This window comes from Rhipicephalus microplus, chromosome 7 (assembly GCF_043290135.1).
Source record: "Rhipicephalus microplus isolate Deutch F79 chromosome 7, USDA_Rmic, whole genome shotgun sequence".
Taxonomy (NCBI): Eukaryota; Metazoa; Arthropoda; class Arachnida; order Ixodida; family Ixodidae; genus Rhipicephalus; species Rhipicephalus microplus.
Genome location: NC_134706.1, coordinates 77,628,635 through 77,643,520, shown reverse-complemented (window position 1 = coordinate 77,643,520; position 14,886 = coordinate 77,628,635). Strand labels below are relative to the sequence as shown.

Here is a 14,886-nt window from a genome sequence, read left to right as displayed (position 1 = left end):
TGATCCTGTCCATTGCTAAAAGATCAAGAATTATGAAAATGAAATAAGTCGCCACAAAAACACGGTGCGGGTTCAGAAGTAATCCTTGCTATTTGCGTCAAAAGCATATGTTCGACCACACAGCCACACGTTTGTTTAAAATTCAGTGAAAAAACCTCACTTTTCCTGCTTAGAAAGCTTGTATACAATCATAGAGGTTCAGTATACAAATCTCCCAATACAACATATTGACACACCCGTTTTCTATTTTCACGTTTGTTTTATTCGATTTTCACCCACAAAGCTTGTCAACAATACCGAGCTCAAGCCACGCTTCAATATTCCAGACTGTTCATGAATTTAACATGTTTAGGATTGCGGGAAAGACGCGAATGGTCGAGATTTCTCTAGAGATTGCGTGACGACCAGTTATAAGGTTGGAATATTTGATGGCACATGTATGAATGTCAAAGCCCTCCACCTCTTGTCAGTTGCTCGACGGCCAACAATCTGTTCACCAATATTGGTGCCAGTTTGTATGGCTGTAATCTCACTTTCCATTTATGGGCCACAAGTTTCGCCTAATAAACACTTTAAACGTTAGAAAAGCTGTATCTGCATTCGTCAGCGTCACGACCCTCTGGCGGTGTAACATCACCGTAATATTGCGCGGTACAAGCGTGCATTATTGTCAAGCGTCAGATCATGTCATTTTCACAACGTCTTGTTGATTTAAAGGTGGCCATGCAGACACGTTATGGCACCTATTACGTCACGGTTCGACACTATTTGGCTTGTATATTACCTCGTGAATTAACGCATGCTACGCTGTGCACAGAATGCAGATATACATGAAAGCTTCTTACATGAACCAGATTCAAGTTGATCATTTACATTGTAGTTAGCCACAGTTTAAACTTCTCGAGTGGTATCTTACAATAAAATCTACGCAATAAGTGCTTGACGCAACAGGATATTGCTATCGTGTTAAAGTTTAAAAGGCGAAGCTCAAGGGTCCACAAAATTTTTATCGAATTTTTTTTACTTTCAGGTAATTGCGATGATTAGACACGTGTGAAAACGGTGAATTAATAAATGAGTCAGGCTCTTTATTGTGTTCTTTTGAGGCTACATTTTTGCAGTGATGACTTCTGCATCACTTTTAAAGGCTTCCTAATAGGAATGATACGAGGACAGCACAAGTGATCTTTCTCTGCTGTCTCTTCAAGTTCATGTTGTCTCTATATAGCAGCATTGACGTTATTGGTTTGAAGTGAATGCGTATAAAAGAAATGCGACACAATCGAACGATTCATTTGGATGAATGTGCGAGCATCTGCAAGATCTGAGAGAAACAAATGAGGCTATATCTCCATGTACTGTTCACATATGGCTTCATGTTCCCCTTATATGGTAAGTGATTGGTATGATATTCGTTATTATTCGGCATGTTAGAAATTAGTATTTTTAATTTCGCGTTTAGCAGAAGAACTAGAGTAAAATAATGTAATATTATGGACTAGGAAGACTCAGCTCTTTGAAGTTAGAGGATGCTTCAGCTTCGCGTTTAAGTGCGCAGATGTTTGCTAAACGTGGCCCAATTCACATCTTTGATTACCTTCCTTCGTATCTTGGTGGACTCCTCAAGTGGGATGAAAGAAAAGTAACGTCTATAAGCAAAAGATTGGGCTTCTGATTTGTACTATCACATCCAGCAGAAGTGCTGTTGTGAAGGGACAGCGACGCTATAGTTCTTTCCTTTCCGAATCAGCTACGCTACCCCTGCGCGTTCATAGCGCAACACGCCAAGCTGCAGAGCTTCTAATTTTGATGACGGTTTACCTGAAGGTAAGGGCTAAATATTTCTGGCGGTTTTTTATTGAATGGGTCTTCAAACAACTAACTGGCTGTAAACATAAGGTATATTGACTCCTTATAAGATTTTACGCTTCCGTCACCTAACACTATACACGTTGACAAGACCTACTTTCTTAGCATTGAAGTTTATTATTACTCTTAAGCCAGGTATAGGATCAATATCCTTTTCGTCACCTAATTTGGCAAACTAGGTCACTCACAGGGAGACGTTGAGGCTGTCAGGCCGCACACAACCTCAACCTTTTCCTGCTCATGAACACCATGAAATGAACGCGCATAGGCAACAGTGTGTTCCAAGATTCCACCCTGGACCTCAGCTTCTGCGCGATGTCAGCTGGACCTCAGCTTCTGCGCGAGAAGGACTCTGGCACGTGGTTCGACGCGCCAGAGTCCTTCTGCAGATACCACCATGTTCTCGCCACTTAAGGTCCACACCTCGCCGTGCAAGCTTCACGCACACGCGGCCCACCATAACTTGTGAGACATGTTCGAGAACGCCACCTGCATTCCGCCAATTTCAGAATTGAGGAACGTTCATCGTGGACCAGTAGCTCGTTTGTCCACGATAGTCAAACGACTTGATTCTGGTGATTGTCTTGATTCTTGCCAGGGAGAACCATCCATCAATTGGCTCTCCCGTTGCCCATCTCCGGGTTGATCGCATGGGCCTCAAGACTCCTTGGCATAAGCATTAGTACCACCATAGATTACGTCACACCATCGCACATTTTGACCATGGAACCGAAAAACAAACCATCCTGCTTGCCCACGCTCACAGAAGTAGAGGTAGCACGTCAAGAGCAGAGCAACAGTATAACTTTCATCATATTTAACTCTGTGAGAGAGAAATGCTCAGTTACTCGTAGAACTGCCACCGCAAAAGAAGCTGCCAACGCACTGATTTTCAGGTTGCGTTTCCGGTCTACGCAACTGGTGCCGACGTGGCGTTAAGAGAATCTCGTAGGCCATCCTAGGTGGACGGAGTACAAGGCAGCACCTCGATCTTACCGCCGGCCCTTCAAAGGAGTGTAACTGTCTCGTAACCATACGCCTATAACCTTAGACATTGATAGGATAACTTTCAGTGATACAAAAAGTATGAGTTTTTAAGTGTGAACGCCTCGTTTCCAAAAGGTCAACAGCAACACATTCGAAGGCCAGACAAGCAGCCACTTATAATGCGTAAACTAGATTAAGAACTAGTTTTTGTGTGCGCGACGCGCATTGCTCCACCATGCCTAATTTCAGAATAAGATTACTGCATTGACCCATTGCTACTAGAGAGAGTACAGGCTCAAGACAACAAAAAAGTGTGGGGGAATTGTGTTTTATAAAAAAACACAGCATATCCAAGAAGCACACGTTGATTAGTGGGGCGAAACATTTGTCTTTCTCTCGGCGCTGCCGTTCGTTGTCTGTTCTTGCTTCAATCCGTCCATGCGTCCATCTGTGAAACCACCCGTCCATCCACGCGTCCATCCGTGTGTGCATATATCCATCCATCCACACATCCGTCCACCCACCCACGTGTCCGTCTGTCCATGCATACATCCATTCGTGCATCATGTGTCCGTTCATCCATGCTTCTGTCTATCCGTCCATCCATGCATCTCTTTCTCTCTCTGTTCTTGCGTCTCTATATCCGCCCGTCCATCCAGTGAGCACTTGAAGTACCACCACCTCGAATATTTTGTTCATATATTCATCATATTGATGTACCTCCATCCAGCGGACATTCAAGGTACTAAACGAGACGTGGCACGGCCGGACTTCGGGAGCAGCATGCGCGCACTTTCTTACGACTTGAGCTTTCTGTTTATTTCCTCCTTTCACAGCCACTACTTCATGGCACTGTGGCCCAGCCCTCGCTAATCCTGTTTAGAAAAATAATATTATCACAAACGTCAATAACACTCAACAGAACATTCCCTTTTTAAACGTATCCTAACAATGATGACAAAAGAGACGTCATTTACATGAGCTTGATTATGAGATGACGTTGAAAGAACATGTACATTCGATGGTTCACACAAACACAACCACAAAAATATTTTAAGGTAAACAAGAGACACCAATAAACCTTAATATGTATATTTTGAATATTTACATGTTGGCATACCATTTCTGCCAGCGCATCGACAAATCAGCCTACCAATACCAGGCCGACCGAAAGACAAGTTTCACTCATTCGTATAATCCTTGCTAATAATCAAGGAGTTTATGCCCAGCGAGTTAAACATGGCAACCTCTCTAGTCAAATAGTGTTTAAAGTGCATCTTTGTGATAGTGGTTTTTTCCTTATTAGGCATCAATTCAAAGCAAATTTTATTGTAGATTAAGTGACCAATACACTTGTCTTACTATTCAGAAACCATTTTTTTATTATGATTAACCCGCGCGGGTTTCTTTCTCAACTCCCGTGAGTGCGCATGTGCCGCTCCTCTAGTCCGGCTTTGAAGGTGGCTACGTACTACTACGACGCACTACTACCACAACTACTAGTACTGCTACATACATTGCGGATACACGACCCCCAACTTAAGGAGATTCGCCCCTAAAAACGAAAGAATTCGAACTTGAACATCCATATTTCTAGGTGAGTGATCTACCACAACGTCAACTTCCACCATGCTGACTACGCAGTAAAAAATCACAGCATATCCATGCAGTGAATGAGGATATAAGCATAACGAAGTATCCATCCGTCCCTGCGTTTGTCTGTGTGCGACCGTCCATGAGTCCGTCTGTGCGTGCAACTGTCCGTCAATTCGTCTGTCTCTCTGTCTGTCTGTCGGTCCGTCCATCCATCCGTCCGTCCGTCCATTCATCCGTCCGTCCATGAGCCCATCTGTGCGTGCACATGTCCGTCAATCCATCTCTCCATCCATCCGTCCATCCGTCCGTCCATCTGTCTGTCTGTCTGTCTGTCTGTCTGTCTGTCTGTCTGTCTGTCTGTCTGTCTGTCTATTTCTCCATCCTTAGGGCCGTGACTATTCGATATCGTCAACTATAAGAAAATCACCAACACCATCTAGAGACATCATTTTCGAGAACATATACAAACAACGCTGCCTAGTTAGCAATTCCTAAAACTAAGTAGAAGTGTCTAATACTACTACTACTACAACATACTACTACGAGGCACACAACCCACATCCTAAGGGGCGTCGCCCCTAAAACACGCCATCTCGCTTCAGGGGTCGCTGTTTGAAGGTACACGCGAGGAATCTTCATAACATAAAAACTGCTGCCGGCCACGCATGGCGTGCCGATAGCAAGATTATCAATTTTCTTTTTGATTTTGAATTTATACACGAAAACTTACGAAAATTACCGAAAAGCTGAGGTGACCTATCAGCTCTTACTTTCGAGTCAGAGAGCTGTTTCTCGCTGTTCCTGCAAGTTTACGTGCACAAAAGCTTCATGTCGACTCTAATGTTTGATGAGTACGCGCTTACTTGATTGGTACATGTGTATTTTTTGTCTAAGCGACGACATGGTAGTGCAGCGGCCATGTCAGTGTGTACTCATGTTCGCCTTTAAATTGATATCTGCCTCTCCATAGCCGATTGCTGAAAAACAAAATGAGTTGGCATGAAAGCATCTGATCATGTCACTTTTTTAACACGTACAAAATGAAAAGTCTGTGTTTCAGTATGAGTCGGTGGAGTGACGCGAGTGCTCTCTGAGGCTTTCGGTGACGGCCAGTGTGCGTCGGATGATTAGGCTCGCATCGATGCTCATCGCTTGTTATGCGGACACGCGAAACCCAGTCGTTCATTCATGTTAACCAATGGCAAGGCTCTACTGCACAGAAGCGCCGATGACAAGTATAACTGACTCGACCGGTGTGATAAGCCTACATTTGCTGGTAGTCGTACTAGTACAGCTCACCAAGATTTGGACCAATCTCGGGGAAAATGGTTCGGGAAGGTCGAAGTTTACCATTTCACCAGCCTCTCATTATAACATTAAAGTGTAGCTGAGGTAAGTAAAACTGCAAAATTGCAAGAGCTGCGTTTGAATGTTTGTTTTGTCTACTGGCTTTGTTTTTTTTGTACTTGTACATGCTGTGGCAACGCAAGTCGTAGTGGACGCCAAATCGTAACGTTCGTAGACTGTTTCGCAGCCAGCACTGCTGAAAAGCACTGCTACAACCCCCAGACTTGGACTTGAGTGGCTTCTCTGCATTGAACCAATAGGACAGAATGCAAGCTGAAAATTAAAATTTAGTATCGAAAATGGCGTCGAATGCCATGACAGTTTTTATAATAAAAATTACCATGTCTACATGATACCAAACGACCACCAGATACATACATGTGCTAAATGTACATTTACTTTTCAAACACACGTAATATAGATGTAATCCCAACCGCGCAAGAAGGGGGGCTACACACCGCAAGTATAAATGCCAGTTGCTGTATGTGTGGATGTCTGCAGCACGAGAAACATATGTTTGGTGTGGCTGCATTGTCTACAATTATATTGTGTGCCGATGTCCACCCTAGAATGTGACCTAACTTCAAGCAATATATGCGGCACGTTCACTGATATATTGTAGAAAATGCTCGACTAATTTTTAACGTTATTCCTAGCAGCAAAAGTGACTCTATTCTTGGAGGGAGTGCCTGCACTCTAGACAAACCAGATTGTACAATTTGGTGAGAATAACGTAACTTCCGCAGAGAGTGTACGTACCCTGTTCTGGTGAGAGAGCTTGTTCACTCTCATTCAGCCACAGTACATGCCCTTTGTGGAGAGAGTGTGCCCTTCTATGCAGCAGAGTGTTCCTAGCACTCCTGAAAAGAGAGTGAAACATACGACACGCATTTACTTTCGCAAAGAGCCTTACCAGCACTCCTTTTCGGCCGTGAGTGCACGAGCTAGATCACGACCCTAATATAGGCGAGAAGACGAAGTTGTGGCACATGATGGAAGGAGTGAAGGAGAAAGTTTTTGCAAGCCTTGTGCGTATTTCTCCACGGACCATGATAGACTTCAGATTTGACCCATTAACAATGGTAGCAGCGTGCGCGACAGTACAACAGGGGCGTAAACGTCTTTCCAGCAAAAGTGGTGTAGGCATCCCTCACCAGCAACATTGACGGTCTGCGGTAGTGGTGAGGGCTGTCGTGAGGAACGGGCTATAAAAAACGCAACTCACCCAAGGTCCTCCATTGATATCATCACTCGCAGAAGTTGCGCGTCAAGAAGTGCGGCAAGCTATTCTCCAACCACAGCCCCAGTTGCTGCATAAAGTGCAACCGGAAGCTCCACCACCATTGTATGTGCAAGCAGTGGGGCAAGACCTTGTACACAAAAACTTCGCTGAAGCTGTAATTTTGCCTTCTACATTTCCGCGTGGTACGCCACCATCCATACCGAAAGCAAGACACCGTAAGAGAGATGTATGGTTGTCACGTGTCCCGATAATTAGGGAGGCCATCGCCGGGATAATTCCAAGGGCCGAAGTATTGGCCCCCCGATCTGCACCACGAAAGCGCAGACAACTTAGAAATGGTCCTATTTGGCACGCCAGCGGAAGCCATCTCTGGTCCGAAGAATGAGTCAGAGCAGAGAGTTGATAAATGAAACAAAATAAATCCTCAAATATGGCAGATCAAACGATGCAAAAGTATGCACACTCGACAATAGTTGAATACGATATGCCACCAATCAAACAATGCTCTACACAGTACAATCCGCTACACTCAAAACAACAGACACAAACAAGCATACGCGCTACAATGAAATCCCCTGCATCGAACAACCAAGACACTTAAAGACTAAAGAGTTCGAAAACCTATTCAGTCCACAGTCCTTGGAACAAAGTCTGAATGATACTCTTTCAAGAATCACTCGCTCAAAGTCCAGCGCTGTTGTCGTTCCGCTGCCCCCAAAGTTTCTATTCCAGGACACCTCGCGTCTTAAATTAGCCGATCTCCAAGCACCAAACTTCTTTGCCGGTAACACGTCGGCTTCCCACGCGGAGCTGTTGCAATGCGTTTTCGCTCACTGGCGGTAGACACACTCTTCTGCTTGTAGCACGAGTCTTCAGCTCTCAGGTGTAAACCATCTTCATTACCTGCTTTGTCACTGAGGACAGAAGCCTTCGCCGACCAGGCGGAACACCCAACGCACCCTGGCGCAAACTTTCTTCTTCTCCTGCCTACGCACACGGGCGCAAACTTTCTTCATCTCCTGATCTACCTTCTCCACTGCTCGCTTAAATACCTTCCGCGCTAAATTCTAGAAAATTTTCATCGTTTCATCGGTGCAATGCACAGCCAAGGCTGGAGAATGAGCGAGACGTTTCGAGGGCCGTCCGCGACACGTGACGCCCCTTTCCTTCGAAAACCTTCCAGGGGTTGCTCGGCCGCCGATGTGAGGAGGTTGGTTGGCGAAACTACGCTTCCGAGAGGGAAAAGATGGCGTGCCCGGGGAGTCTTTGAATGCTTGTTTTCTTCTTTATCGTTGACCTTGAGGCGCCTCTCTGACGCTTGGTCGCCAGAATTCGGTGGCGCGCCCCTTTTTGAGCGCTCGTTCGTGACACTGCCCCCCACTTTAGGAATAATATCTCATAATATTCAAAACCACACAAACGAGTGTGAACAGTCACCACACACTTGTGACACCGGATAACAACAAAAAAAAAACTTAGGCTCAACACTGCCAAACACATTCCTTTCCAGCGCAGCACTTATCCTGTATACTTCGAGCTGCGCTTTCGCTGTTTCTTGCAGTGCTTGCTTGACCTCTTCTTATTTTTCCTTGTGCTGTTCCAGCGAGCCCTTTCAATCAACGGTATCTGAGGCGGCGTCTCAGCCATCGTTAACACTTTCGACTTCGCTAGCGGGTCATTACGTTCAACTGATCTTGACTGCTTATTCTCCAGCTTATTCATGTCACGACATTGGACCTGGCTGGTTGACTCCGTCATCTTTTCACTGTGAGTTGATTGAGGTCGTGCCAACGCAAGTCCAGCTGCACGGCACGTTTTCACGTTCAAGGTGATAATCTCCTGATTCACTGTCTCTTGAACCTGGGCTTCACCTTGAGCTCGGGTGGAATTCTTCGCGGGATTCTCCTCCGCTGTACCTCTCGAACGCCAAGTTGCTGGGGGCTACATCTTCGGGTCTTCCCCCAAACGTTCGGGATCGTAAGGCCCTCGCACTCTATCGATATTTCCGATGATGAGGTCTTACAGGGAGGTCATCATGCACAGGGAAGTAAACCTTCCACTGAAGTATGGGCTTTCGATCACAATCTCCGCTTCAGGAAGCACCCGAATCATGCTGTCAATTAGGCAAACCGATTTCTTTTTGCCTGTTAACGCGCTTTCCCGGACCAAATTTCTCCGCACGATAACCGTTGAGCTACTGGTGTCTCTTAACACTGTAACCTTCTTGCCCACAGCTTTTTAGGTAGCGTTGGCATTCCCTTCATGACACCGGTTGGCCGGTTTGTCATTACATCACCCACAATAGGAAGTTTCTTCCCATTTTCAAACTCCACAAATCTGTCGGTGACGTCATCATCATCGGTTTTTGGGGCCACTTGCACACAGTCTACTTGATGAGTTTGACTCGCTCCGTTACAACATGCGTCTGCCTTGTGTCTGGGTTGACCACACTTGATACATTTTACAACCGTAGGGCCCGTAAAATTAGTTCGACAGCTGTTAGTGCGATGACCCACTTGGTTAGACAAAAAACATTGTGGAACACTCTCCGGTGCACGCTTCTTTTGTTTGGGTGCCGATTTATTCGAATCTGCGGGACACTCCTTCTGGATTTTGGCCCAAATTGTGCCACCTTGCGCTTCCAAGAATTAGTCGGCCAATTCAAGCATGTCTTCGAGTGACTCAGCTTTTCTCTCTTTCAAGTACAGCGACAGGCTCGGGTGGCAACTGGTGAGAAATTGCTCTCTAATAAAGAGCTCTCTAAGCCCATCGTACTCCTGCGCTGTCCCTGAGAAAGGAAGAGAGCCCTGTTCTTTTCCTTTCTGTTTATTCGTGCGCTTGAACTGGGACAAGTTGCTTTCATTGTTTTTCCAGGTAATGACTTGTGGATTGAGAAATACACAGACTAGGCGTCTAGTAGCAACGTTCTAGCTGTCAGAAGTATAACGGTGGCTGGTTCTGGGGTCGCTACTATGGAATCCTAATCACTGAGCGAGCGCCTTAGTACAAAAAATTTAACATAGAGGTCAATTTGCAACAAAGGCGAAGCAGTGAATGTGAGAGCAACAAATTGGAAAGTCACACGCAGAATGACCAGCAGATCGAAACGTGACCCGCGTTGCTCACGCACGAATGACGCACGAAACGTTCTCACAGGTACAGATTAACGTGAATGAGCGTCTCAGTTGTTACTTCGTGGCGTCCTGAAAGCATGCTCTGTTCGCAAACGGAGGCTGTGCAACTGACCTTTTTGCGCCCCATAACTACAGCAGAATCGTTCCAGTGCTTGCGATCATTGCGGCAGCGATGAAACGATAGAGCACGTTCTGTGTCACTGCTCTCGTTTTGGCGTGCAAAGGCGGCAGCTAGCTGCTGCGTTAGCTCGCCTTGATTATAGACCTTTGTAAGAACAATCAGTGCTTGAAACGCGACACAATGTGTCTCCGCACCGAAAATCAGTGAAGGCCTTATTGAACTGCTTGTGTGGTAGTGGCCTACTGTATAGGCTATAGCACCTGAGCTCAATTTTTTCTCATTTTCACGCATCCATTTCATTCTTTACTTTCTTTCTCTTATTTCTTCGTCATTATCTGTTTCCTTAGTCCAGGGTAGCAAACCGGATGCTCCAATTTCTGGATAACCACCTCGTCTTTCCGTTATTTTGTTCTCTCTCTCCATTACAGTGCATTGCTAACGCCAGCCAAGACGTATGATCCTTTACACCGGGAGATAAGTTTGCGCGAGAGAGCGTCCACTCCCCTCCTCTCCACCGGCCAAAGTAGGCGTGGGAGATGAGAGCTGCCGTGCGCTCATTGCGCCTTCTTGCAGATAGTGCTGAAAACATGATAATTCCTCTCTCCGCCGACATGCCCGCCAACAGCGGTAGTAGATAAAAATAGCTTGCCATTTGACCGCTGAAGAGGCACCTCTCGGTGGCTCAGTGGTTAACACATCGCACTTATGACGTGAAGGTGTCATATTCGATTCCGCAGGCCGAGGTCTCTTTTCTGGATTTTCGCTTTTTTTGCGTTTTCATATATGTAAATACGTATACATATACGGAGCATGACAGCGACGCCGGTGTCCAGGCCGACGTCAGTGACGAAATCAAGCCTTGAGTGTTCATATCATTACTATCGCAGTAAAACAAAACTGAGCGAATGCGTGCACGCAAGTGCAGAAAAGCGGTTTGATGGCTGCAGCGATGGGGGTAAAGTGTAGTGCCACGCCGTGCTGTTCCTGGTGATGTGGTACTTTAGAGAACTAAGAAAAATAAGTAAACAATAAAAAATATGGCGACATGTCGAGAGGCAGCATGAGCAGGTCATAAGCTTATCGATGAGGTCGTGCTCTCAACCAGCATCATTATAAAACTCTTCAACCAACCGTCATGACAAACGTCCCCTCCACTCCGCTCCCAGTCATTTCGTGTTTCCGCGTGGTCAGGCTGATACTTTAGTCCCACTGTTAGAACTCGTCCACTGTCAGCAAGAGCTCGTTCTTGATACAGCAGACCGCGCGTGTGCTCACTTGTATCCGCGCATGGCAGGTGGGCATAATAGAACACGATATGCTTTTTCTTATCGACGCTTCCATCAATTCCCCCTAACGTAAATTGACTTCCTCATCTGTCGAGCATAAAAGGCTGCCTTCGGCCTTCCCTTAAACGCGTCCACGGATCGCTTTCTTCATTTTCATGTACACAACACGCTCCACAAGTTTACTCAAGCTCACCGCGCTGATCAGCAGCAACGCATTATTGATTGCTGACCTGCTGCCACATCTTTTTCTTCACGGCCACGACACATCCTCCCACGGTCCCACCTACCAGACATAGTCACATGACATAATGCTGTCGGAGTTGCCTTGTTCATCAAGTCGCTGCCGAAGAATATGCTCATAGGCCACCACAAAGCTTATTGCCAAAGACACAAGTATATTCATCACACCAAGTATAGTTACCTGCACAGATACAGGCTCGGTACCGCTCACCTACGACCGCCTTCAAGTCGTTTTCGTGTCACCCTCCTAAGCTCCCTCATCAGCGATTTGTGCTGGCCCCATTCAGGCCCCTGTGCTGTCAAAGTGGGCAGACAACCATCACTTTAGCTGCAGTCTCTTCCGATAATGAGCAGCACCACTACCAACTGATCTGTGTCTCCACCCTTCTATTCACCCTGACAATTAGGTGGCTCACCAACATTGTGAAGGATTCATTAATCGAAAGGTTGCCTCCTCGAAGTCTGACTCCTTAGTGCCAGAGCCGTGGTCGCCTACCTTGACACCGACCCAGCAATATTACCTCAAGCAAGATGTCTTTCTACAGGCTCACGGCTGTCTTCCCAAGCAGTCTGAGATTGCCTGGCATTGCTTGCAGATTAACATATTTGCGTACCTCCTCGTACTTTTGTACCCAGGTTTCATCTATCCACGCTGCTGCCTATGTGGGAACGTTGCTGTTCTAAACCACATCTCCTGGGACCGACCGAACGATTCCCCCCCCCCCCTGACGTTTTGGGATTCCCATCGACCGAAGACCAAAGGCCGACTTGTCTGTATAGCGTTTACACAGACATCCCTATACTGGTATTAGAATGAGCGGTAACTGTCATAGAGAAGGACAGCCTAGCCGCCTACGTCGCTCAGTTGCTCCATTAAAATTACGATAGATTCAGAATGCATCGACAGAAAGTTTACTCTGGCCTGCTACTCTGCACTGAGGTAGGGTGACAGGAGAGTGAAAGAGTGATGAATGACAATGGTAAAGTATGGAGATGGGAGTATGGTCTTGTTATTCTCGGGTAATTCTGAAGACGTGCAATCAGTCCAGTGGCTTCCATGGACGCTATGATGGCTCATATAACCACATTTGTGCTGTTGGCATCAGGCTAAAAACGTAAGAATACCTCATCGATTAATGGTCTGCTAATATATTGTCAAGTCGAGGAGAAAAGTTGCCGACATTTTGCTACGTACAATGGACAGGTGCAAAATATGTGTTCAAGAATTTTTAGCAATTTAAAGTGGCCACAGTTGCGACTTGTGCTCCTACAGCTTATCAAGTAGGGGTAACTTCTCGTATAAGCCGCACCAAGGCTAAGGTGCGGAATAATGCAGGAGATACCTCGCTTTTGCTTTTTAGGCATAAGGAACAATATTTCTGGGTCCCATTTGCGATGCCGCTTGCGCCTGTGTTATGGTTTGTTGCCGTTGTCTAAAATAAATTTGCGCATCACGTGTCTTAGAGGTCAGTGTGCGTTCGAACAAACGCAATGCCTACTTCCAAGGCGTTACTCAAACCTTTTTTTAGCTTCAGTTTCAACCTTTTTGTGAAGATGTTCCAAATGAATAAGGAAGAAATAATCGCGGCGTTGTAATTGTGTCTTTCTATGAAGATCACCTCAACAACATAGGACGGGACGGAAGATAGGGGAACTGGAGTGAAAGATGTAAGAAGGAAAGAGTAGAGAATGGTAATACGAACAGCATTCGCTTTGTCTGCCATACGCACGAAAGAGAACCCACGAACTACGCGCAGTTGACCAAGAAAACTACAAAGAAAGCCGACGGTACTATGATATGCACGTTTTAACACGGGCAAGAAGAAAATTTAGAGTGGGTCTTCCAAACTCACGTGACAAGTCCAATTGGCCCCGCCGGTAGCGCCACGCCAGAGAGCTTATTTGAGGTTGGCAAGGCGAGCAAGGCGTTTGCACAGAGAAGTCGCTCCGAAAAGCCAGCTGGGAGGAACCTGATCATCAGGTGAATAGCCGTAATGAGTTTGGCAATATTTCTGTCCCTTGAAAGGGCGGCAGGGACCGCTGCATTCGAGGAAGTAGCTGGTGTCATTTTCTGATTCTCGGAAATGACGGCAGAGGCCTGTGGAATTGAGGAGGTTGTTTGTGTCGGCTCGGTAGTGGAAGAGGGTGATGCCATCATCGTGTCGTGCAGAAGACGGGTGCACTTAATCTATCCAGAGGAGCGTCTTCCGGGATCGTTCTGCCAGCACCGGCGACCACACACCGGAATGATCAGCCCTTGACGGCCGCCGAACTGCCCCAATTGTTTCCGAGGGCCCTGGTTTTTTTCCTGTAGATTAGCGGCTGGTCCCGCTGCCGTCAGCTGAGGCCATGATGGCCATAGCATTGAGGTGAAGCTGCCAGGAAGGGCAGCGTGGTTCGATCGACGAGTGGTTTTCGCTACAGTTGATGCGCGTGGGCATTCAGCTTCACAGTGTTCTGAGGCGTGCTAGATGCGGCAGCTTAGGCACCGTTTATCTCGTGAGCAAGGGGCAGTTGCGTGCCTGAAGTGGCTGCAACGGGAACACGATAGGGGATGGGGCTGGCGTGACAGAACAGGGTGCCTTTGCTTATACTGCAGGAGGTAAAGGGTAATTGTGAACCCCGTAAAGGTGAAGGTCAGGAAGTTGGCGCTGCGAACACCGGTTAGAAGTGGCTCTGTTCCGGCCATGTTGTCGACTAGGACAACCCCTCGACGGTGTTGGCCTAGTCCACCCTGTAGATCAGTCCAAGCTAGGTGTTCAAATTCAGTTGCTTAGGTAAGACGTGTACCTCGCCACAGCCCTCGACACAGGCAGTAAATTTGCCCTCATCATGACAGGTCACCCGGCCACTCGGAAAAGAATCTTCAATGACTTAGAGATCTTAGTGGCTCAGAGTAGGGTGCGCAGAGGTGCTTGAGAGCACGCACGCATTCGGGAAGAGAACCGTTTGCTCCGCTGCCACTGGGGTTGAACGAGGAGATGAGATGGTGTTGTTTATTCTAGTACCACTGGCGAAAAGAGTGCCTCTTGCAGGAAGCCACGGTCGCAACTAGAGAGGAGA

The 14,886-nt window shown here is 46.7% G+C and overlaps 1 protein-coding gene across 11 annotated transcripts in view; it reads left to right on the top strand.

Moving 5' to 3' along the window:
* Nucleotides 1–1,260: 1,260 nt before the first annotated feature.
* LOC119179860 (japanin-like-RA2) overlaps nt 1,261–14,886 on the top strand; it is a 162,797-nt gene continuing 149,171 nt past the window's right edge. For 9 of the 11 annotated variants that reach the window (XR_012884937.1, XR_012884938.1, XM_075869294.1 and 6 more), the window contains exon 1: nt 1,263–1,392. Coding sequence is in view for 8 of the 11 variants with exons in the window: in XM_075869294.1 (XP_075725409.1) it covers nt 1,338–1,392 (55 nt within the window). In the remaining 3 variants the exon portion in view is untranslated. Of the gene's footprint in view, nt 1,393–14,886 lie in introns of all 11 variants that reach the window. The other 2 variants (XR_012884936.1, XM_075869293.1) reach the window with 2 other exon arrangements.